The sequence below is a fragment of the Coturnix japonica genome, chromosome 11, assembly GCF_054131305.1.
Source record: "Coturnix japonica strain WE chromosome 11, WE-NBRP24, whole genome shotgun sequence".
Taxonomy (NCBI): domain Eukaryota; kingdom Metazoa; phylum Chordata; class Aves; order Galliformes; family Phasianidae; genus Coturnix; species Coturnix japonica.
In genome coordinates this window covers 11782993-11809514 of record NC_140673.1, presented here as the reverse complement: position 1 = coordinate 11809514, position 26522 = coordinate 11782993, and the positions used below count along the sequence as shown (strand labels likewise).

Genomic DNA, 26522 nt, shown 5'->3' with positions numbered 1-26522 from the left:
ACAGGAGGGGAAGGTGTGCTGATGCTCAGCTGAACACAGGAGACTGGGAAAGAATCTCTTAGTGCTTCAAAACGCACTGTGTGAAGGAGTACTTCTGTTTTTCTTTACTCATGGCACAGCTGTGCTGCCCCAGGCTCAGCTTGATTAGGTCCATCCCTGAACTGGGTGCAAAGGGAAAAGAATCAGCTGCATTGGAGCAAAGGAAGCTTTCCCTTCCTTCACAAAGCCAATTCAGCTGCTCCAGCAGCCCCTGCTAAACAATCAAGGGACCATCCATTGGCAGAAGCTGACAAAACAAGACAAAAAGATGTGAAAAGAAAACAGAGAACAGCAAACAGAATACAAGAGATGGCCCTCAGGTTGTCTGAGCCTTCTGAACATGGTAAGACCTGCTGGTAGCCTCCTTTTCCCTTTCTGCTCTCACACAAAATTAAGCAAGACCATAATCAAGAGCCCAGTATTTCCAAAGCAGGGTAATTCAACAATAAAACAAAAAAGGGGGAAAGAACCATGTTTGGGAAGAATTCAATGTAAAAATAACAGAGGACAAATCTAAAGCAACACCTTTATCTCACAGCCACTCTGGGTTTTGAGGTCTAATTACTCTTTGTCCCAGCAAACTGCTGAGAAATATTTATTTTCTTTCTCAAAGTCTTATTTTTAGTCCCAGCTCAGAGAAATGCCAGAGCCCCACTGAGCATCTGCCTGCAGCTCCCAGCTGGACACAGGGCTGCCTGCTGCGATGGGAAGGCAATGGCAGGCAGGCACCCCCCAGGTGTAGTCTCCAAGTTGTCTTCTTGCCTCTGACTTCACTAAACTCCCACGTCTACAGGGTGGAAGAAAGCTCAGAGGGGTTACAGTCCAGCCACCTGACAGTCTGCCAAGTGTTATACATCATTTTTCTCCCACCCAGACACGTTTCAGTTTCTACAGTGCTCATGAAAGCATCCCTGAGAAGACAATGTGCTGAGTGCTGCTGTTTGTACGACTTCTGAGATTTCCCAGGAAGAAGTAACAGTAACAGCTATTGTATCTCTCACTGAACATGTGTGTGAGTCTCCTTGTCTGCTTAGCTCGTCCTCCTCATAATTTCAATGCCCCTTCCTTTTTTTTTTTTTTTTTAAACTGTCTCATTTCCTCTCCATTTATCTTCTATGTTCAGAAGGGCTTGCGACAACACAACACGTCTTGAAAGGAAAAAAACAAATCAAAACCACCTTCTTCCAGCACTGTGTTTGTACAGTGACATGAGCTTCCAGGCTCGGAAAAACAGCTGGGCAAGTTATTATTAAACAGAGGAAATTCATTCCCAAGGATTTATTTGGAAGCGGTTTGGAAGGTGAGAGCTCTCCTGCAAACTCACAGTAAGCCTGCACCCCTTGGGGTTCAGCAAGACCTCCATGAACAGCTAAACCAAAAGCACTTGTCTGCATGTCACTACAGCCTGTGGCAACACAAGTATCTACACGTACAGCAACTTCAGGTGAGAGGAAGACAGGAATGTGAAAATGGCCTGGTTTCTTATCTATGCCAATAGATATAGAATCATATAAGAACTCAGGTTGGAAAAGACTTCAAAGACCATCAAGTCCATAACCTAGTACTATCCATAGTACCCTAAAACTAACTACCATCTTCTAAATCACATCTCAGAGCACCACATCCAAACGGCTCTTAAACAGCAACTCAACCACCTCCCTGGGGAGCCTATTCCAGTACTTTACCCTTTCTGTAAACAAGTGTTTCCTAACATCCAACCTAAACTTACCTTGGCACAACTTGAGGCCATTTCCCCTCGTCCTGTCACCTGTCATCAGTGAGAAGAGACTTGCCCCACTCTCACTGTAAGCACCTTTCAGATACTGGAAGAGGCCGATAAGGTCTCCCCTCAGCCTCCTTTTCCCCGGACTAAACACCCCCAGCTCCCTCAGCCTCTCCTCACAGGGCTGATTTTCCAAGCCCTTCACAAGCCTCGTTGCACTTTTCTGGACCTGCTCCAGTACCACTGTGTCCTTTTTGTACTGGTTGATGAGATTCACCATCCCAATGACACTGTATCGCAGGATAAGCAGTTGATTTCTAAGATGTGTTCTCCTACTTAACAGCATCCAGCATGACTTCAAAACACTCCCAAACATTTCTGAATCTACATACTTTGGAAACTCCCCATCCCCCTGTCATTAATCCAAAAGACGTGTTCATTTCTCTGCTATCCAGTGCAATCATTTCTTCCGACCAGTCATGCCATAACAAAACTTTGTACATTGGGATGTCACTTTTTTTCTATTCACTCTTTCAAGCACTGCTGAACAAGTGTTTCACCAATGGTTTCACTGTCAGTTTTGCATAAAGGCAGCAGATTTATACAAATGATTCAGCTCTTGATGAATCAAAAAGCAGAACAGTGAAAAGGAACAATGAATGAGAGTAACAGGCTGGGAATTTTGGAAAAGTTTTTCATAAAAAAACACCAATATGATTCATAAGTTCTTCATATTTCCACTGCAAAAACATGGCTGCTAGGAGAGAAAGTGTTAAAAATATGTACCATATGGTCTCGGCTTTAAATGGAGCAGATGAACAAGTCGGGTAGAATCTTTTGGCTCCAAAAGTTTTACAGTGAGTCACAACTTTCTTTCACATAGCAGAAATTCAGAGGTTAGGACAACAAAACTCAGGCCTCCGATCTAACACAAGAGTTTCCAGTTTTGCATGTAGACACATCCCTCTCTCAAAATGTGAGCTTGAGCTAACGACTGCTAACCTCTTCTGAATCAGTATCAAGTTTAGGAGTCTCTTTTGAATCGGTATCAAGTTCAAGTCCTTTTACTGTGATTCTTTCACTTTTAGAAGTACCTCTGTCACTAAAAGGACAATGATTTGTTGGGAAATTACTTTCAGTGCCATCAGTGTGACGCAACTCCTTGTGCTTTTGGAACTGCTGGATGCCAATGATCTCCTGTGTGCTGAGTACCTCTGGATCCAGGCCAGATGTTTAAACACCCAATGACGGGATCATAGAATTACAGAATTGCTTAGGTTGGAAAAGACCTTAAAGATCATCAAGTCCAACTGCAACCTCACCATACTACTACCTTAACTCTAACAGCTCACGTCCCTGAGCACCACATCCAAATGGGTTTTAAACACATCCAGGGATGGTGACCCAACCACCTCACTGGGAGCCTATTCCAGTGCTTAACAACCCTTATGATGTTTCAATGTTTCATATTTTTGCATTGATCTATTATCCTATTTCAGAAGAACCTCCTGTAAGAAATGCATGCGCCAAAGCCTGTCTCATTCAAAGATGGCTAGCATAGAGCAACAGGAATATATACCTGGAGCAGATAATCCAGCCCTGGAATCAAGACTAAGCAGATAGCCTAGCATGCCTGTTCTGAGACATTCCACATTTCCTAGGGCTCCTCTAACTGGAAAAATGTTGCATCTCAAAATTGGCAGAAAAGACAGAATTACAGTACGTAAATAAACATTTAAGATAATAAGTAGAACTGCTTCGCTAGCCAGTGCTTGGTTTTGTGTTGTGTCTTTTTTCCTACAGTTATTTAAATAAAAGTGCTTTAAGTGCATTAGAACTATCTTTTTTTTTTTTTTTTTTTTTTTTTTTTTTTCCTTACAAAACTGCTCTGGAAAGCTCATTTTTTAAACATACACCCTTATTTGCTTGTCTACCGAATATAAATTGCATATCTTCTGGCTAACGTATTATTCAGCCCAGAATAATTACACATTAGAGAGATGCCTAATAAGCTAATCTTTAAACTCCAGAGATCTAAAAAGAGATCTCAAGGCATGTTTTATGAATATGGAATGGCGTCGGCTGACAAATATACTACACAGTCCATATTATTGTGGTTGCAACCAAGAACCACATGAATCAACATTATGGGCTGGTTTTTGCATTATTTGAGATGACAGGACTTCTGAAGGAAAGCCAGGGCATGTTCTGAGACCATGAGAATCCATTGTGAAGATAAAAGAAAATTAGGCAAGCAATACGGTAAAGAAAACACTATAGCAAAAGAAGATAAGCAATACTGCATTTTATCAGTAGCATGCACTTTACTGGAGTGAGGCTTTAAAAGTCAAACAGCTGCTATGAGAAGCAACAATGAAGAGAAATACTTGCATTTACAACTAAAACTAAGAGAGGACAGAACTGACAAAGAAATATTTTCAGTTACCATAACCATATTGTTTTAGACTTACATCAGACAAAAGCTATTTCAACAGGAAAACCTGTCTTAGCCAACAGCTGGAAAACTCATAGCCTTATTCTGGAAGGAAAGAGGACTTATTACTTTTTACAGATGTCTCCTTTCCCATCATCCAAAAGAAGTGCAAGTAATGAATAGTGAGATGGGCCCCATCTGACAGAGGGATTTCACATCCTCCCAAGACTGCGCACACTCACAACCCTGGCAGTGATTCAGATAACACCACTGCATTTAACGGCTGCAGAAACTCAACCTGGCATTTGGCACAGCACCTTCTAATCCAGCAGTCAATTTACAATCGGTTATGTCCCTCTGAAAACTGCACGCACCCCCCAACAGCAGGTCTGCAGACCCTCAGCTATTGCAGGGACTGAGTCTTAATTAAAAGTGTCTCTTTAGCAGACAAGTAAAGCCCACGCTGTGCTCACCCTGATACGAAGTGCCCCTCTGGGGCACATCTGATTTCAGTTCACGTTCACAGAACTAACACTTGCTGATGCCAAGCCTTACCCAAAGAGTGTAGCAGCTTTGCAGTTGACCACATTTCCTGCTGCCTACATATTTCAGGCACACTAAGGAAAAGCCGTGCAGCAAGATTAATAACTGCCAAACCACAAGCACTTGCTCCGAATTACCACACAGTGTTTTACGCTCCTACCAACACATTGTGTTGTGCATTTCTATGTTGGTAATGGCCCTGTATTGTTTATGGGATGGTAGAGGATGTGCTGAGCAGCTTTGCAGGTGCTGGGGAAGTCAGTGGCCAATTCCGATGGGCGCCTTCCTCTTTCATCCACCATAGTCTGGCTCCTTCTTCCATGCCCAGCGCTGCTCTCACCTGGCTGCTTTACTCCAGCTGCCAAGGGACTACCACAGACCATTCCAGCCTTTAGTGCCCAACCTCTGCACACAGAAGTCCTCTAAAGAAGCTCCTTTTTGTTCAGACCTAGAGTGTGTTTCATTGCAAACATGGTCTCAGTGACAGGCCTGTCGGGTGAGCCTGCTTTCAGCATCTCCAACTCAAATCCTGGAGGAAGGAATCGAGGCAGTGGGAGGGAGCCATGAACTACATGAGCTCTTCCTTGTTGTCATATCTGCTAAGGAAAGTCAGTAATGAGGACACTCAAATTTACTAAGGAACTGCTCTATCTAGTGAAATACCCATGGTCATTCCCCCCAGCGGCACAGCAGCCACCATGAAACCAAGTGTGCATGCTGCAGCCATCCCACAAGGAAAACATACACCATATAATTAAAATACTTAGCTCAGGGGTAATAAGAGCAATGAGAGCCAAATCCTATCACTGGCCAAAAAATGCAGAGTGGCCCACTTCAGTGACTGAAGTGCTGGGAGTGTTTATGCATTTGGGCTGAACGCAAAGCAGGAACCCAGGCATCTGAAATGCCTTTGCATTTCTTTCCCTACTCTATTTGAAGGCACTTACAATTTAAAACATTACTTTGAGCTTTTAATGTGATATCAAAAAGGACCTCGTTCCCTAAAATAAATGACTTTTAAACAAAAAATTCATTACATGTGAACAATTTAAATGATTGGGAGTGACAGGGATTTTGACTTGATACCCTAATGACCTCAGTTCCTAACAAGCATTATGCACCTAGCAGTGAAGTTAAATTAGGATTCAAGCTTTCAAGATGCCTTGATTTCTGGATACCAAACTGCATTAAATCCCACACAAATGTCCTTCCATACTGTTATCAGCCTGGTTTTGATGAAGAGGCTGATGGAAGAAGCTATTAGCATCATCTTCTATTTAGCACACTATTTGCTTCTACGGCTGAAAAAGTAGTTGAATTTCCTAAAGATCAGTTTCTTCTATTAAATATACTGTAATGGCTGAATGGAGACTTTGGCATGTGATGTAAATACCTTCTGAATATAGGTCAAGTGCCAGTGAAGCTCACAGAAACTGGGAGCGATGTCTATCCTATGGCCTTTCACCAGAATCTCCAGAGCTCTTTCCAAACTGCAATGTCTGATTTATGCCACAAGCTGAGTGAATGGACAAAGTTACCTCAGATTGCCAGTCTGCTTTGGACAGAATATTTTTTACTTCTGTGGTAAACAGAACATTTACTGTGTTTGTTATTCAGACAGACATATATGTATCCTTCACACAAAGCACACTTGTATTGATGTGTTGAATTCCTCTGGATTAAATCTTCCTGTGCAGCACACATAAGATTCTTTGCAGGATTTGTGACAGTTTAGCATGAAAGGTTTACCAAAAAAGATCCCGAACCAAGCTGAAACAACCACTGGCTCCAGCCTAGCAAGGCTCCTGTGCACTGTGTAGGAAGCTGCACGAGGAGGGCACTTACCGCTCATTCTGGTGCACATTAGCACCACATGTTGAAGCTCTGATCCATGAAATGCCAAAGCCTGCTTTATTTTTGGATTGCATAAAATACACAAAACCCCCACAGGCAATCCAGCAGTTATGCTACTTCTGCAGACAGGCTTTTCCATCAATTCCCGGTTTTGTTTTCACTACTGTATCACCACACACAGCTGATTTGCTATCTCCAATCTGCATGGGAGATGAATTTACCTTCCCTAGGCTTGCTGACATTTGCTGCTTTCACTTTTGGTTTTGGAATGAATTTTTCACTATCACTGTAGGAAGTGCAGTAGTCTTCTAAGTCTTGCCTTCTCTATTACAAGTTGGGCAGTACAACAGTGCACTCTGGCACTATTTGGTGTCTTGCACATTTTGTGTTCTGCAAACGAGGGTGTCTGTACCTCTGTGTGCTGCAGTGCCATGGAAAAATATGTTCAGCCCACTGGCTCTGGTAAATGATCTCCACTTCTGGCCTGGGAAAGCTGTCCGACTCCTAAAGAAAATTGCTGAGGAGTAATGAAAAACACTACTCACATAGAGGCTGCTCATCATACAGCAAGGAGATGTGGCAGCCTGGGTGCCCACCCTGGGCCATCAGCCCTGCTGGATGGATGCACTCCCACACAACAGAGGGTGGACAGCCCACACTCTTGCACTACAGCGGCCCCACCTTGCTTCCTTGACTAAAATCATAGAACCATTAAGGTTGGAAAGATAAGATCCCTGAGTCCTCACCCCACAATGCCCACTAAGCACATCCCTCAGTGTCACACCTCCATAGAGATTAACACTTCCAGGGACAGTGACCCCACAGCAGCATAAAAACCACCATCAAGTTGAACCATCTGACAACTGGGTGACACATTACACACCACAACACCTGGATATCTCCTTCCAGCTGTACTGAACCTTCACAACTGCAGACACTGCACATCAGCCTTTTTGCTGCTGGTTCCTAGAAGACTAACAGAGCACAAGAAGCAGTGCAGATGCTTTTCTTCTTTGCCATCTACAAACCTGACTGTATCTGAAAATAATGCCAGAGCAGTATGGTACATGCCCTGTTCACTGTGGAACTCATTGAGTTTGTGCAGAGCTGGAAATGGCCATACTTGATTTATACTTCAGGTCGGTAGCTTATCCATTTTAGCTGAAGTTTTTTCCAACTATGCAATCAGAAGCAGACACTCTGCATGGAAACTTCCGACTAAAGACTGGCAAAGCCTCATCTGCAATTGAAAACAGTGGAAAGTGTCTGGCAGAATAAATTACAGACAGCGATATTACTTTCTAGAATCCTCCTAAGCTTTTTGTTTTTTTCCTTTTGTGCACACACTGCCATTAAATTTTTGCCCAGAAGTGACAAAAACTTGTTTTCCCCCTCCTGTGACCTCAAGAATATGCATGAAAATCATAGAATCATCAAGGATGGAAAAGCCCTCTGAGATCATCCAGTCCAAGTGTCCACCCACCACCAATGCCTCCCACTGAATCACATCCCTCAGTCATCACAACATTTCTTGAACACCTCCAGGGTCAGTGACAGCAGCTGTGATTTCGTGCAGAGGAAGCAAAGCATCACATAAAGCTTTAAAAATTAGACCATAGGATAATAATGCTGAAGACAAGCATTCCTCATTAGCTGTATGCCGAGTGCCAGGCTGGTGATGGCATTTTTGAAAACTCAGAGTAACAATGCCAAGTGTCTCCAAAGCTCAGGAAAACACCCTTTGGCAGCAGCACTTTTCCAGATACTGTGCAGGAGGCCAAGTTTTTCAGCTGGAATCCAATGCACACAGAGCTCAAACCAGCAAGCAGCTCCAGTATGGTTCTGTATATGAGCCACCCCCAGAAGCAAGCAGGGGTGTTTAGCAACACTATGCATGCACGGCGCAGCGGTTAGAGCTCAGTAAATTGGGAACACAAAGCTCAGTGGGAAATCCCAGATGTTTTTATAAAGAAGTTGCTGCCAGCTCTTCCTAAGGCTGGCTGTGAAAGCACTTAGCATCCCCACCTCGTGCTGCAGACATCAGCTCTGCAGGGCTGACCCTGCACCAGGAACTGGCAGAGATTCCTCCTCATTCTGGCACACCCTTGTCCCAAGTCTTCATTTCTCTGTGCCTATTGCTTTAGCACTGTTGTCTTTTGCTTGTGCAAAGGAGGCCGTCCTGGTCCACTGAGGGTTACAGCTGAGCTGCCTGGCAAAGGGCTGGCATGGCACCCTCAGAGATCCCCGAGCATCACCACACACCCACACCAGTGGCAAACACCTGCCAGCAATCCCAGTCACGCTGGGACATCACCATGCCTCCATGCACAATGGGCCTTTGCTGCGCTCAGCGGGAAAGCACCTGAGGTGGTGGTTTACCTGGTTTTAAAAACAAGACCCAATGAATGAATAGTAACAGTGGCCAACTGAGTAGAGTTCCACTATGTTTTGAAGTGGGGAGCAAATGATGGAGTCTCAAGCAGCAACTAATATCACAGAAGCACAAAGATTAGATGCTCCAGACTTCAAAAATCAAAATGTCAATTAAATACCTGGAGAAGTGAATTCACCAAAATCTTAGGTTAAGAGTAGCAAGATAAGCACTGGTATAGAATTATCACCAAGGTTTCTTAGTGCATCAGACTAATAAGAAAAAATATACAATAAAGCTTTAGAAAAGCCAGACATGCTACTCCTTCCTCCATACACATTTTCACCACTTCAGCAAGTTTTAATCTTGCTTTCATCTAAGGGCCAGCCTCATGGTTCATCACTGTCCCTTCAGTGAGGAAGCAACTAGAACGCTTGTATGCCCATTCAAAAGCCTGAAGCCACTTTATACTGTTCATTAAGTGAGAAGAAAACTATGTGCTTATTATATGCAAAGGCAAGAGCTGGAAAAAGAAGTGTTCTAGTACTTTAAAAGCAGCCAGGAGCACACTGCCTATGAATATCACAGAATATGTGATTGTGATACTATGAATATCTTCCTTCCCGATCCAGACAATGTTTTTTAAGCTTTACTGCCCAAAGGTATCAACAACAAAGCAGCTTTTAATCATCTGAAGGACTATCCAAGAGCTTCCTTGTTCTCCTCTTAATATCTATAAAACCTCTATGAAAGGCAAAGAGTGCCTTCTAATTTGTGACTATGCTGTCCTAACTAAAATCTTCCAAAATCCTGAAATCTTCATGGTTTTGGAAAGCATTAAGTACAAAATAGCAACAAACTCCACACACACAGTGTGCCCCCCCAGCTATAGTACTGGAGCCAATGTGACATTTCTCACCTTCCCTATTACATAGCTCCTCTCATTGTTATCCTGATCTTAATCCAGCACTGTACGCAGCTTCTTCTACACGGGCAGTAGAAAAGCACAAGTCTCCCTCTCCATCCTGAGCTTTACTTTCACCCACAGTACCACAAAAAGACCTTTCCCACCAAGTTCTTCTTTCCCAGTTATCAAAAGGCAGCTGTACCAAGCATGATGTAGCACTGGGTTAACTCTACAAGCATTGTGGTTTACTTTGGTGGAAGAGTTTGTGCTAAATGGGGAAGGAACCAAACTTGGCTTCCCATTTACTTTGTCAGAGGCAGGAGCTGTGCCATGAAACCGGTAGCTGAGATTTCTGCTTTAGTGAAAACCTCAGGCAGTGATCACAATCTTTTTACTATCAAATTCAAGCACAACATTTTAGCTCCTCTTCTGATGAGGGAAATTCTCTTATTTGCACTATGTGCTGACTTAGAAGAACCTGCTGGAAGTGGCACTGGTAATTAATTAATAGGACTATGTGAGCAGTAGAAACTGAACAGAAAAGTATCTCCTGCCTTGGTGACTCAGCACTGAAATCTGGAAGTTACCGAGCTCAGTAAATGCTCTTCAAGCTGGGTGGCAAATACACTTCCCATGAGTCATGCCCCTCTTTCCTTGCATTCAGTCAAAGCTAAGATCAAGTATCTTGCCTCTGTGAATTAAAGAGTGCAGGAAGCAAAGAGAAGCAAGCTCTACTTCCCAACACAGGCTCCAGTTTATAAAACTAGGGGATGAAAGTCTGCCACTGGCTTCTACAGCAACACCCTCCCAGAGGAGTAAAGCTCCTCAGAAAACAAGTAAAATCAAACTGATTTTTCTTCCAAACCTTGTTTCTTAAAACCTTCCAGAACTTATAAACTTAGCAAGGTGCATACAATGAAGAACAGAAACTAAAATCCACAGTGCAGTATGAATTTCCCACCCATTTCCCTTCCTTTCATTCATTCTACGTAAGCAGCTTTTATGCCCACTCTATGCAGCTATGCTAACCCGTGGAAACAGAAGAGAGGATTTCCAAACCACTGAGAGATGCAACTTGTAACAGGCTGAGAGAAAAGGCAGTAAATAAAGCCAGACTTTAACAAAACTCTGTTGGACTTGCAGCCATCAACCAAATTAAGACCATAATGTCCTACTCAGCAACTTAAAGCAGAAAATCAAATATATCATCTGAGCACCTGTCCAAAACAAACCCAACTTTTCCACTATTAATTCCAAATTCCTCTCCCACCTTCCAGCACCACTGCCCACAGCTACATGCGCTCTAGCTGGCTGTGGGCAAGGATTTGCTTCCAGAGCTGCATCAGGCACTGCAGTTCTCTCTCCTTCCTGCTGCTGGTATCTGTGCATGTGGTTTGGTTTCCTGTCAAGCCAGCAGAAGATCTTGTTGTCTTGTGTTTTCTCTGTAGGGCACAGGAGGCTCCTCTTCATTCTCTATAACTTGACAGAACAAGAGGATTCCATCTATTTTTTTTTATTTTATTTTATTTTTTTTGAGCTACGCTGCATCTTGCAGGAACACATCAGAAGTGTTTTATCCTTGTTCAAAAGAAAACCTCATCATAATTAGTACCACGCTGAAACTCATAGGCAAAGCAAATGGCCAGAAAGAAATGTCTTGCAGACGCTACATAACAGCTCTAATTGTCAGACGGAAGAAAGGATGGTGGGAAGGTCTGTGAGGAAAAAAGCCCTGAGCAATAAGGAACCCATGGGATTCATCACCCCTAGGCCAGAGCTGCCCATCTGCCTGAGCAAGAAAAGAAGTGACGAAAAAGGAGGAAAGAAGAAAAACAGCTTTTAGACAAACAAACAAATAAAAAGCAGCTGACTACAAAGACTTGTCCTCTGGACAGCTTGACTTTTATAGCAACAGATAGATTTGATATGGTCAAGTATAGTGAGCGCCATTCATAAAAGCATCCTCTGGAGAACACCTTTTTAAGACGTACCTGTTGAAACTGCTGGCAGTGAGTTTTAGAAATCTCTGTACTTCCCCAAATGTAAAAACACTTGTTCCCAACAGACCACAGGTGACAGCACAGAGCTTGGTCTATCACCATATGCTGTTTGGACTGCAGAAATGGAAGCTATTGTGTCCCATGGGGCCATTCATCCCTCAGAATCATAAAGGTTGCAAAAGACCACTAAGATCATCAAGTTCAATCATCAGCCCATCACTACCATCACTGCTAAACCACATCTCTCAGTGCCACATCTCCACAGTTCTCCAGCATCTCCAGGGACAGTGACTCCACCACCTTGGCAGCGTCACATTGAACCTAAACCTCCTCTGGCCCAACATAAATCCTTTATACTTTGTCATTTTCCCTCCCACTGTCAGACTGGCTGTCTTGATTGCACCTGCCTGAAAGCAGAGACCACTATGCAGACCTTCTGTCAGCTCCAGGGCATACTACTAAGCTTTTTCTTTATGGCACTTTCACCTTTTTCCCCAGTTTCATAATTGCACCCTAAGTCCACAACACCCCGCTACCTGCTGATCCAGCTCCCTCTTGGGTGCAACACCCATTGAATACCATTGGCCAAATCATGCAACAAACACCTCCCATAACAGATTTAGCCCACATCTCATCAAACTGGGAGTAAAAATTGTTCTAACAAATCCTTTTCACATGACCAGCTGCCAGGCTCTTAACTATTACTGTCAATTCTTTAAACTCACTTTCATTTGCATCTTTCCATCCATTTCCAGTCCAAAAATTAGAGAAAATATTATAAAATGTTCCAAAAGTAGGCAAAGAGACTTCTGGAAATTACAAAGCCTCTAAAACTGTATGCACATTGATGAAGAGATCGTACCAGCTGACCTCTTTAGCCTTCAGCCCCTTGTTTCCATTTATTACTGAGAGTTTTCTAAGTAACCTAGAAGGCTTTACACTGTTTGAAATTACCATTATGACAGCAAATAATCCAATGACCGAGAGCAAGCAGGCAGCAGTCCTGCTGCACATGGAAGAAAAGCTCAAAGTTTGCTTCTTGTTCCACCTACACAATGAGCAGCTGAGTGTGCTTCCCTATGCGGGCAGGGGGCCCAACCTACACACAGGACAGCACCAAGCACTGCGTCCTGCACGCTCCAGCTGCTGCCCCGTGTGACACTGGACATGATTCGGTATAGGATGCTCCTCCTGATTGCTTTTCCTTCTGGAGGTAATAACTTAAGGGCTGACTCTGCACAAAGTGCCTCATTAATTCTTTTGCAGAGTCGAGAGCGGTGCACTCTCACTTCCAGTAAGACAGCAAATTTGAGACAGAGATTTCATAAGGTTTTTGACGACGATCAGCCTCTACACAGTCAGGCTGGGCAAAGCGCAGCTGTATTCAATGCGCTCTAGACACGGGTGGGCACATCCCTCCAACAGTGCCCCCAGCCCAGCCCAACATATCTGAATTGCATGCACTGCTGTGAAGTAATTAACACGCTCTTGAATCCCTTTATGGCAGTAATTCAGCATGAGGCTTCTCAGGGACTCCTGGCTGCCTTCACTCACACACGCACCTGAAATATTCCGCTGTGGAAGTAAGTGCAATGTTGGCAGCGATGTGGGGATGTGTCAGTAATAAAGGAATTCACAGACAGCTCCCCCGTAGTTCCGAGGAGACCCGGAGCCACCCTCAGCGGGGCAGCGCTGAAGGGATCTTGTAGACAAACCCACGCACCTCTGCCAACTGCTTTTGGGTCAAAGCCATCCATCTGACACATGGAATTCTTTATGCTGTGACTCCTGGAGACCTGTATGACCCCTCTGCAAATACCTGACCTGCTGCCGTGCTGCGGGCGGGCAGGGGGAGAGCACAAGGTATTCTTGCAATTACTGGCCCTCAAACTAACAAAAATACACCCCAAGATGCACCCTGGAGAATGCCGCTCTGTTCTTGCAGACTTAAACAGCGTGACAAGCGGACGCTTAAAACAACTTCGGCTTTTTCACTCCTCGGACCATCCGAACCGCCCACCCAAGCCCCAGCGCAGCGCTTCTCCCACCGTAAAGCCCAACGCAGCCGGGTCCCTCCGAGCCGGCCCGGCTACCCTACCTCGGATGTAGGCGCACTTGCTGTCGTCCAGCGGTCCGGAGGCTGAGCCGCCCATACCGGCCGCGGAGCACGGAGCGCCTGGAGCCGCCGGGCAGCGCTACCGGGGAGCCGCACCGCTGCCCGCCCCGATCCTACAGGCACCGCCCCGCCGCCGGTTGGAGGCTGAGCCCCGCCGTCCCGATGACGACCCGGGGCAGGGGCCGGAGAGCGGCGCCTCCCCACGGCCGTGAGGCTACGGGATGCTGTGGCATCCAGCGCAACCCCATTGCCAAACCGGTTTCTTTGCGCAGTGAGATTTTCACTGTGGCTGTCCACGGTATGTGACTCGTTAAGGTATTTTCTTCTGTCTTGCAGTTTTCACAGTGATTTCATGGTTGATTTGGAAGAGGCAGCATGCCACGTGTGCAGCAATAGCACAAGGAGCAATAGTCTAGAGCTTGAACTTAGGAAGTTCCAGACAAACATGTGGAAGAACTTCTTTGCAAAGCACTGGAACAGACTGCCCAGAGAGCTGGTGGAGTCTCCTATGGAATTCAGGATCTGGCTGGAAACCTACCTGTGCAGCCTGTTATAGGGAACTGCTTTAGCAGGGGGGTTGGCCGCAGTGATCTCGAGGTGGAGGGAGGGGGAGTTGAGCCTTTCCCAGGTGTGTTTGATGCCTCTGCTTGGACCATGCTTGCCAGCAGGAAGGCAGCTGCTGTGGCTGCTCAAGGCATGTGTCTGAGCAGTGTGAGCAGGTTGCAGAGAGGAAATACACTGCGTGCTGTCCTGTGTTTTGAAGCATTTGTGCAGTGTAATTTGGCCTCCTTTGAGTGCCTTTCGTCATGTATAGCCATGTGAAGGATGCAAGTCATCTCCATGCATCTGGAGAGAGCACGTATGGGAAGTCCATGAGCTTGACTGGCTTGCTGGTCTGTCTCATCATTCAGCACATGAAAATATGCCCAACCCCAGAAGCTCTGTGCTCCAGAACAGATGCCAGTGTACATGCACAGAAGGGGAAACCTCTCTGTCTTATTACAGCCAGAGTGCAAACAAAATGAAAACAGGTTTTTATTTGTAATCTTTTATGCATCAATAGAATCTGATCCCCAAGATGCCCAAGCATTTCAGAAGTGCTAGCTAATTACAGAACATAAATTTCCCTTTAAGATAAGGAAATGCTGCATTTTAACATCAAAGTTAGTATGTTCAGCAGCTTAAAAGAGATTCCATAAGAAATGTAAGCAAGCTCAGATATAAACAATCGTCCTTCTGCACTGTTAAATAACAAACCTGTCCTTCTCTAAGGTAAGAAAATGGTCCCTATTAGATTTTAATCTGATGTAGAATAACCACACTGCAGCTGTCAGTGATAAAGTGACGCTTCAGAATAAAAACATGCCTAGCAAAGACAAAACAAGGTTGGTTTTCTGTGTGAAATTCTGATCTTGAGTGTGAAAAAAAGCTTCACTTCTCCCCTGAATCACTACTTCTCTAAATAGCTGTTTTGTATTATGTCCTAAAGGGCAACGTGACTGAGCTCTTCCATATTCCAGAGAATGTGAGTGCATGAACCAGGTGAAGAATTCCCTGCCTGCACCTCCTCACAATAACGAGGAGAAGATCCATCTCTGGTGGTGGTGTGACTTCATTCATGGCAGTGTGATGCAGGATGGAGGTGGTTTCTGCATCACTGGAGTCCAAGGTGTACACATGGTCTGGATCCATGAGGCAGCCATTGAATGTACTGGGATCACTCATACCCAAAAGCGTGCACTACACAGACACTATTCTGCTGTATTTTCCATCAGCCCCCTGCTTTATTTCAGGAGAGGACACGGAAGAATATTGCCTTCACACTCACTTCTTTATCATCTCACTGCACTTTAACTCTGACTTGACTAAGACATAAACTTGACATACCATACAAGTATGGTACCATACTTGCAGTGGTTGTCAGCCAAACACACAGCCCTTACCATGACTAGAAAGCTGTTCAGCTGCAGACAACTCATCAGAGACTGATAAAATCTGTGCCAAGCCAGGGGCCACATACTCTGTGTACCAAGGCTTGTCTAACTGCAAGGTGTGCAAGAAGCCACTTGCTTCGACAGAGTGCAAAACATCATTTGACTGCAGGCTTTGCTTTAGAGAGAACTGCAGGGTTCATCCTACATGTACTCTTCCACAACCTTCTTGGTTGCCCCACAAGCACAGTTTTTATATGTTTAAATGCTTCTGCAGATAAACATAGCTTTATCAGTGGAACCATTTAAATGAGATGGATATGATATCCATTGGGAGAGAGAGTAATTAACCAAAACTTCTGTGTATGATTTCTCCAAAAGAAAGCAGCCATTTAAGACAGCTGACTTCTGTAAACAGCATAACAAGGTACTCTTGACAAAGATGGCTGCAATAACAATAAAACCATTGAGGATACGTAATAAATATGTATTGCCAGAGGAAACTGTTAATCATTATTGTCCTAATGTCAAAACTGAGTTGCAGAGAGTACCTGGAAGCATATCAAAAGATAAAAGCAGCGCTTTTCTCAGGGTAGGCTGTTGGGTGAAGTATATTCAGTCTCCCTTACATCTCAGTAACACAGAAAAATGTTACTCTTACAGGCTATTTTCAGAAGGCTAAAATGAGGTTCTGAGATGTAGCTGGGGAAGATAATGTAAAAGAATCACAATTGTTCTGGGTAGCAAAAAGAAAAAATAATATATTAAATATTCTTTTGATAAAATAACCTTCAAAAAAGTAAGAGTTGGCTGTGCTTTAACTACTCTGAGTACTGAAAACCCACAGATGGGAGAAGGAGGAAAAGAGAGGCAAACATAGACTTCAACAGCAGAAGATATCTTGGTAGTGAGATTTTACCATTTGTAAAACAATCCCTATCTTTCAGTTGTACTGTGAGAGGACACAGTGTACAAGGTGGTGCAGGACAAAATGTGATCAGGCCAACAAGTGCATGACTTAATGTACTAGTAGGCTTTGTTATCTTCCTTCCTCACTCCTTATTTTCTTCCCAGTTATTTCTTCTTGCCATTCAACATGTAAATAGTATTCATCCAATTATAAATATACCAATTATAAAATACCAGTTATAGATAACAGGCATCATTTTACCCTGCTGGGTTGAAAATCATTGATTGATAGATGGGCTGAGGCCAGTAGTATGAACTTCAATTCTTTGGTCACAACAACTGACTGCAGCATTAAGGTCTTGGAGCAGAGTGGCCGTCAAGCTGCATAGTAGAAAAGGATCTGTGGGTGTTAGTTGATAATCAGATGAACATGAGCCAGCAGTGTGCCCAAGTGGCTAAGAAGGACAATGACATTCTGGCTTGTATCAGCAGTAGTGCAGCCAGCAGGAGCAGGGAGCTGATCATCCCTCTGTGCCTGGCACTGGTGGGGCTGCACCTCAAGTGCTGTGTTCAGTTTTGGGGCCCTCACTACAAGAAAGACGCTGAGGTGCTGGAGTGTGTTCAAAGAAGGGCAGTGAAGCTGTGCAGGGTCTGGAGCACAAGCCTTATGAGGAGTGGCTGAGAGAACTGGGATTGTTTAGTCTGGAGAAGAGGAAGCTAAAGGAGACCTTATTGCTCTCTCTTAACAGTGACAGGATGAGTGGAAATGCATTGGGGGAGGTTCAGGTGGGATATTAGGAACAATTACTTCTCCAGAGGTGTGGTAAGGCACTGGAACAGGCTGTGCAGGAGGTGGAGGAGTCACTGTCTCTGGAGCTGTTGAAGAACAATGTTGATGTGGCACTGAGGGATATGGTTTAGTGGTTTAGTGGGAATGCTGCTTAAATAGAATCACTGCTCCAAGATCAGGCACCTGGTTAACTGTATACATGTGAGAGAAGGTATATCCATATTTTTTCTCAACTGTAAAGGCCCTTTCCCTGTTCTTCTCTTCCTTCTCTCTCAGTTCCTACTGCCAGAGTTGCTGGCCTTAACCCCTGCCATTTGGGAACTTAACAAGATAATTGTTTTTAATCTTGTTCTTTTTATTTGTGTCCTTACTTCATCCCTTTCAGTTGCAGTTGCAGTCTTGCCAAGCTAATACAGTGCTTTACCTTACCATCCTTTGCAGATGCTCCTCTGACTCTCTGAAGCTGGAGATCCCTTTGGAAGTCTGGAGAGGCAGTGCTGTATCTAGAAGAACAGGAAAAGTAAAGAGGTTCAGCAAGCCAAATACAAGTGGGAATCAGCATGTAGGAAACTCAGTTTGTTAACACAACAATGAAGTAGGTGTATCTGGGAAAGGAATTAAGTCTCTGAATAGGGATATGAAATTCAGAATCCTTAACCTGGCATTCTTGATTTTCTTTACTATAAATTAAAGAATCCTAGAGATGAAAATTGCCTCTGGCTGTTGTCTACTCCATTTGCCTGTCCCAGTGGCTAAGTAATTATGTCTTTTTTGTTTATGCACAAATTAGAATGCATTATATGTGTTGGAATGCTCTTGTTTTCTAAATACACAAATCATATTTGGGAAACTCATACACCATTTCCTTCTCTTCTTAGTCACTAGGTTATGAAATCTGTTAAATGACAATGCTGGAGGTGATCCTTCCTGCTCAGCTTGCAATGGAGGCTGTAATTTAATTAGTTACGACAGTCTAATGTTGAATGCAGCTCACATAGAGACCTTTGCAAATTAATCGTTGATGCAAGCTTCCTCACTGTCGAATTTTCTCCCTTAGCTTGAAATGGAAATACTGTATAGAAATCAGTATATAAAACCACAGCTGACTGCACTTACTACAGCTACAGAATGGCGAACTAAGAGACAGAGCTCAATCTGTTGAGTCAGCAGAAAATTCACAGCAAAAATCTTCTCCTTGTAGATTCAATGGACTCTTTATTTCCTCAAAACAGCACCCACACCTGCTTGGGAAGACAAAACCAACAACCACATAAGTGGTGAAAGTTTATTTATAGGGTGAGATTGACAGGAAGCTTTTAGCACAGGTGACAGAAGGAACCTTAAGTAGGGGGGCAGTTGTGTTGATGGAGATAGGCTGAGATTAACAAAGATGTGACCAAAACTTTCTTCCCAAGCAAGGACATGCTCATGTATTATTAACCGTCTTCCAGAAATACAGTAGGCATGTGCTGCAGAACAGGAATGATCATGTAGACATGATTAACAAAGGAGAGGACTATATTCCACATGACATCTGGGTTTGTGTCTTCTGGACACAGATGGTTTTGGTTGCTTCTTTTTATTGTTCTCCCCCCCCCCCCCCCCCAGTATATTCATTAAGTATAAACATGGGGTTTAAATGCAGTCTTCCTGTTCCAAGTCTCCATTTTCCATGGCAAAGCTTCTACTGGGAGCATATCCAAGAAGGCACATGCAGTGATTGAAATGGGATTTACTAAACCATCCTGCACACTAAATGCATTACAAGAGTTCAAAAGCATTACCAATACACAAAGGAGAGCTGAAATGTTTGGCTTCTTTTTTTTCCCCTGTCTCTCAGAAGTCCCTTAGCACTCCTAGGTTTCTAACTATAGTAAACATATCCTAACATGTTTACAAGTTCTGTTCATGAAGTTTACTTTCTCGCAAGTCCATCCATTCAAACCTAGCTTCCAACCTGGGAAAGCTACACAGTGCTAAGGTTTCTCAACAAAGGGCACAATGTACTACTGATCCTGTCAGTGAGTGAGGTACCTGTGCTGATCCTTGTAATCCTGTTAGCTCTGTGCTCCTCTTCAGCTCATCTGCAGGCATGCAAGAATTTTCCTATGCAAGAGAAGCTCCAGCACTCAGTGTGACATGACTTGTTTGTGAATGGCACAGTTTGTTTGTTAGATCTGCTGCAGAAATGCTAACTGGTATATAAATAGCTGAAGCAAAACCCAGGAATCTTTGCCACTTATTATAACCAAGACTTATTCAGGTGATAATTCTTGAGCATGGAGTTCTTCATTGTCTCCTAGGAAAAAGAAAAAGTAGTCATTAATGTGGGCAGCAAGTAATCTGTTATTTAGCTGGCTTGTGTTTGCTCTAGCTGTCATTACAGCAGTTGCTGTATCTTACAAAACATATGTCCATCTGTGGCACTAGCTTTGTTTTATGTTCTTCTATGTTTAACTAAAACATCTTTTTAAATATACTTCTGCATTACTGCTGAGCAACTCATATACACATGCCAACTGCAGTGTCTGTTATGTCTCTTATCATGATTAATGCTGTCTCTTATCATGATAAATGCTGATTTGTCTAAGGTTTGCTGCAGTGCTACTGCAGCACACAGTCTTGATCTGCACAATTTAGAAAGTATCTAATATCTCCTTTTACTTCAGTTCTCTTGTGCACTTCTATATGACAGCAATCTACTTGCAATTGATAAGCTCTGTCAGATCACTAGCAAGACTGTCTTTTTCAAGGCAACTTGAATGTCAGCATTTATCCTGCTTTTATAAGAAAGAAATAATAGTTAAAAAAAAATTAATTGCTTGCTTTCATATACACACATCCATCATTGTAACTCCAGTAGTTTTGCTACACGGTATTGAAAATACTGGCACATTCGTTGTTCTAAAACAATCCTCTGCAGGAAAAATAAATAAATAAATCACATTTTTGTGGGATAAATATTAGCAGAAATCTCTGTTCTTCTGGCTATCCACGTAGCGCAGATTCACCAGATTGCTTTTGATCACAGTCCGTTGCAATAATGTTTATGAGTGAGATGCAGCTAGTGCTTTGCCTTCCTTTGCTGTTTCATAATAAAGTTAGTATTTCCATAGGCACTGAAATCCTCTCTTTCCTGACATGAAAGAAAAAAGCATTCTTCTGTTATTCAACTTACTTTGAAACACGATGACTAGGAGTATTATCATAGATCACAGAATAGTCTAGGTTAGAAAAGACTTCTGGAGACCATCTGGTCCAACCTTCTGCTGGAAACTGGGCTGTTGTATTCAAGTTGTTGTCCAATTCTCTGTCAAGCCAAGTCTTGAATATTTCCAGTGAGAAATTTCTGCCACTTCCCTGGGACACTTATTCCAGTATTTAATTGTTCTCGCCATGAAATTTTGTTCTATTAATATCCAGATGGAATTTCTTCTAGAAGCGACTTGTTTGCCTTAGACTTTGTGTGTTTTCTCTTGGTGTGGTCAGACAGGCAAATAACCAGCACTTGCAAGTCTAAATAAATGAAAGAAACAGCAGCGGCTTTATTTATGATGATGTCAAATTGAATACTTAGTAATTGAACTACCTCCAGGCTAGCTTTTGTCCAAATCATAATAATAATAATACAGTGCAGCCATAAACACTCTTCTTGCCCTTTTGCCCAGCCTACTAAGTACTGGACAGAACTCAGCAATTGAAGTACTCTGTCAAGTACTGAAGAAACAGGGAAGTAGGCAGAAGTTTAAAATCAAGGGCATCCCTGTTCTGCCACGGCCACCTCATTTTCAAGGACTTTGCCTACACATTATAATTGTAAAGGTCCAACCTGCTGCCAGGAGGCCTCTATTCAACTCCCATTTTGTGCACTGCTGCAGATTCAAAGCAGTATGCAAATCTAAACTCATAGTCCTGCCAACAATTACCTGTTGCTTGGTGCACTGCCCAGAATAAAACCCTGTTAAAACTTTAGTCTCAAGTCTCCATTGCCCTGGTATATTACTATGGCTATTTGAACAATTGCAGAGAGAGAGAGAGACAGAGAGAGAATAACAGTGCTGAGATTATGGAATGAGCATGCATAATGGTCTGGCTACAGTTCCCTTCTCTTCCCAAAATATGTGAAAGAACAGCAAGAGGAAATAGCAAAAAGGACCAGCAATCCAAACAAAATCTGTGAGGTCAAACTCTCACTTGTTCCTCCTTCCTTCTCTCTATCACTGCTAGCCACTTTGCTGCTGGCTCCAGCTGAGGGGTCTGCATGCACTGTTAATCCATGGACAATAACAATAAATGAGAAGAAATGATTTCATGGGTCCCTGGTGATATCTTGAGCCATTCCAGAGATTCACGTTGTGCAGAATTAAAACCCTTTTAAAACAAGGAAACAGAAACTGAAGAACCTGCTAGAGATCCTTAATTCCAGTCACCATCATGGGCAATTACTCATGAACTGCACAAATAGAAGCTATATTGGCTGCATTTAGGTGCATCTGCAAAGGATGGCAAGGTAAAGCACTGTATTAGCTTGGCAAGACTGTAACTGCAACTGACAGGGATGAAGTAAGGACTCAAAAAAGCTAATTCTGAGGGCTTTTACTAGTGGTACAGAAACACAGAATGGTTTGGGTCGGAAGGGACTTCAGGGACAATGGATGTCCACCCCTCCTGCCATAGGCAGGGCTGCCAACCTCCACATTTAATACCAGACCAGGCTGCCCAGGGCCCCATCCAACCTGGCCTTGAACACCTCCAGGGACAAGGCACCCACAGCCTCTCTGGGTTGTTCCAGCACCTCAGCACTCTCACAGTAAAGAACTTCCCCCTGATATCCAACCTAAATCTTCTCTCCTTCAACTTAAAAACCGTTTCCCCCTGTCCTGTAATCGTCCACCTTTTGCTTGACTCCCCTCCTCCTGTTTGTAGGTTCCCTTTAGATACTGAAAGCTGCAATGAGGTCACCTCACAGCCTTCTTTTCTCCAGGCTGAGCAAGCCCAGCTCCCTCAGCCTGTCCTTGTAGGGCAGGTGCTCCAGCCCTCTGATCATCTTTGTGGCCTCCTCTGGACCCTCTCCAACAGCTCCACATCTCTCTTGCGCTGACTCCAGAACTGGATGCAGGCACCAGTAGCTGCTATTCAGCCAGTTTCTGTCAATTCTAGGTTTGTCATTGCAAAAAGAATTGGGTAGATCCTGTCTGACAGTGCTCCTGTGTCCTGTGGCCTGAATGGCTCTGCTGCCTGCTGAGTGTGGGCATAAAAGTAAACGGTGCCAAGGTTGTAATCTAGCTGCATACAGCCTGATTCAATATACTGGGAGCACCGAGCCAACCTGAAACATATTGACTTAAGTATTTGCAAGTGATTTTGCTAGTTTAACAAGGAACCAATTCAGGGTAGAGACTGGCATCACGTGGCTGTAACTGAAGTACTATGTGACTAAAAATAAAGGAAGCTGTACAGTTCCTACTGAGTTTGTTCTCATACACCTAGATTATAATGGAGTGATGAAGACCATGCTTTTAACTGAATGAAGGCTGAATGAATGAATGACAGAAATCTCATTTTTAATCAATGTTCGTATATCCTGGCTCTTGCAATGAATGTTGAGTGCAGTGATTACCAAAGGTGTGGATGTCCAGTTGTCCACCCTACCCCATACAAAATACAACCTCAGCCAAGATTTCAGACTATTCCGTTCCCTTTAATGAAGATGTCTATCAGTACATTAAAAGTTACTCCTTGCTATCTGGCGCCCTCTTCTGCTCTTTTACTTGTGTAGCCTATTGGAAAGAGAATTTGCGCTCCTCCTCCTCCTCTGGTCCAGTCCCTCTCGACCCACCAAACTTTACCATTCTATTTTTCAGATACTCCGGTTGTTTCAATTTGCTCTTTCTTGTAGTTGCATTGTGGATTTAGGTCATCCCTCCCCTGAAGACTTCCCGATGCGCACCAATCCACTTGACTTCTGCAAAATAAACCATCAAAAGTAGAGGGAAAAGGAACACACAAAGATGTTATAAATTGAAACCACCTACTGTATGATTTACTTCAGTAAATTGGTTCCAGAAACACAGTAGACAATTCTGTAAAGAATAGAAAAGAATGTAACAAAGCTTCCAATAGTGCTTACTTTTGTAACGGAAGCAAATGCCTTGGTATCTATTGCCAGTTTCCTTTCACTACCACTTTCTCTTACTTGCTTCTGCTGTCTTCAAGTTTTTTCCAAAATCTTTAGTTTTGACCTTGGAGAAAAAGTAAAGCTTTCAAAGCAACTTCTCTTTTAAAGTACAGGTGACTTATGTCATATAGTCATGTGGACGAAAAGAATCACTCTGTTCTCTTTTCTTCCTTCCTTCCTTTCTTTCATTCCTTTCAATAATCCTAAACTGTGTTTGAAGCCATTAGACTGAAATGTGGCTCCCCCACAAAAAAGTCCTAATAAAAGGACTTTTAGTCACTTCTAGACAGGTTTCTGTCTTTCTGGTGAGGTCTGGCAGTTCCTGCCTTCCACAGTTTTTTTGCTTAGCTTTCTAAGTTCATCTCAAACCCGTAGCGTAGCTTGCTTTTACAAACGTGAAACTTCAGCTTCAGCTCACTCCATACATCTAATATAGGTACAATTCAGAGAACTAAGGCTATCTTGGTAATACAGTCAATTCAAGATCATGTAGATGTAGAGAAACCAACTCAGAATACCTTAAACTGGTGCTTAGAATATATGGTGTGAATATTAATAATAATAACAAAGTTCCAGCTTAATGTTATGAGTACAAAAGAACAAAAGCTTCTTTGATCCATTAACCACCCTCATGAATACTCCTGTTCTGCGCTCATTCCAAGGTCTCTCTTATTCAGTCACACTGGCTACATAAGAGAAGAGTTCTTTAGCCCTACTAATTTCGATTGTCATTGTGCTGCCACTGTTATGTTAATTAGATTTAAGCAGATTCCCAGTGAGACTGTCACAACGATAATCATTGTAGTTTTCCCCTCAGCTCTCTCCAAAACCACTTTCAATGGCTTTGTAAACTTGCTGTCCCCACAGACCACAATGTTATGTGATGTAAATGTTCTGTTCTGACCATGATTGTCCACTGCAACAATCATTATAGAAAAAATACATATGGAATGACTGGGAACCTGAGGCACATTATCTATCTTTCCACTTAACTTACTATGAAGAAGGTGATGGAAACAGGATAAATTTTAACTTGCTTAACACACAACTAATTCTGTCAGTTTTTAACTATAAAATGTATGAAATATCTGACAGGTGGAATTAACCTGTCAGAAATTTAGAATGACTGTACATTAATACTCACCTTTTCCTTTGTCTGAAAAGGCTGACTTATTCTTCTATCCCCCCCTATTTGTTTTCCTTGCCCTTAAGAGCTTTTATAGCCTTTGCACTGATTGTTTCCACACCCAGTTCTATGGGCTTTCACTTCCAGACTGCAGACTTCTAACTCCTCATCTGAGGAAAACAAACAAACAAACAAAGGAAAAGTAACTGCTGAGTTGCCTTTCTTGACTTACTGCATGAAGACATTCAACAAACTCTTCTCATTATCAGAACTTGTAGGATGGGCTTCATAAATACAGGTTCTTTACAAACCACTATGATGAGTCAGGTACTTCTCACCAGCCTTATGCCTCATTTAACTGAATCCAAAAGATTTGAGTCCTCTGCATCCAGCATGCACATGTACAAGCATAGTATGTTTTATTTGTATATCTATATTACTCATCTCATTCCTTACTGCAAATGTGAACCAGATGTGTGATGCTGCAGAGAAAAGAGGTCAGCTGTTTTTCTCTAACCTCAGTTCTTACTGGTCATCTGGAAAACAAAAGTGTTCCCATTAGTGGCTTTAAAAACAAGTTACAGATATAGCGAAGATCTCTCTTCCATGTCCTAACTTGAAAATAACAAGAGTGGAGATGGAACCTAAAAAGGGAAAGGATTTCTTCTTTAGGCCTCTACTCTAACCTAATGCCTGCAGCATCTATCAAATATAACCATGGATTCCTGATTTATAATGGTGTTCAGAAGAATACCAAGCAGTAGCTGTCATTGCCTTCAGGTGCAGGAACCCATTCACTCTAAGTGACCTTACTAGGTTCACACTGGTGCCTGTAGTACAAGTGGAAACTGATCTAAGCCTTCTTGCACAGTGAATCTCTAACAGCAAAATCTTACTTGCAGTGCTGAGCTGAAACATAAGGGTGAGCAATACACACCTCCACTCCACAGGAACTTCAATCTCAGGTCCATGTGCTCCAAACTTAAGTGTTGTCCAGAGCATAGCAGCAGGCCTGTCTTTGACTTAAGCAACTCTTGACATTTATGAGGCAAATGTTGCATTATGAATAAGTGGGCAGATTGCTTTGCTAAGTCATGTGTTCACAGGAACAGGACCACAGCTGACACATACCTATTTTTCACCATTCCATGATATCACTGCATAAGTTCAACTAATGGAAAGAACAGATGAAAATGTGCTCTTGATTGAGGCACTCCTTCAATGAGTTAGTTACAGATGCCTTTGAGGTGTACCTCACTCCTACTGCTGTGTGGTGTGAAAAAGTCCCCCAAGAGGGCACCAGACAGTGGGATTTCCTAAAATACCATCTAAAATAACATCCAGGAAGCTAATGAAAACAAAGCAGCTCTTTGTTCCTAGAGATCAGCAGCAGAGCAACCAACTGCCAGCCAAGCCTTCAGTGTACAAACACCAAATGGTTCAGGATTCAGGTTCAGGAATGGATTCACTTGTAATTATTTTGGAATAACTGCTTAATTGCAGAAGCCCCCCTGTAGAATAGCACAATAAATAGCACCAAACCCCAGTGCTTCAGCTGTGGGTTTTCCCTTTGCTACCAACTCACACTGTGAAGTTCAGAC

The 26522-nt window shown here is 43.1% G+C and overlaps 1 protein-coding gene across 1 annotated transcript in view; it reads right to left on the bottom strand.

Moving 5' to 3' along the window:
- NIBAN1 (niban apoptosis regulator 1) overlaps positions 1-14284 on the bottom strand; it is a 47713-nt gene extending 33429 nt beyond the window's left edge. Inside the window, exon 1 of the mRNA XM_015869836.3 lies at positions 13970-14284. Coding sequence (XP_015725322.1) covers positions 13970-14024 — 55 coding nt within the window. The 5' untranslated portion in view covers positions 14025-14284. The remainder of the gene's footprint in view (positions 1-13969) is intronic.
- Positions 14285-26522: the final 12238 nt, after the last annotated feature.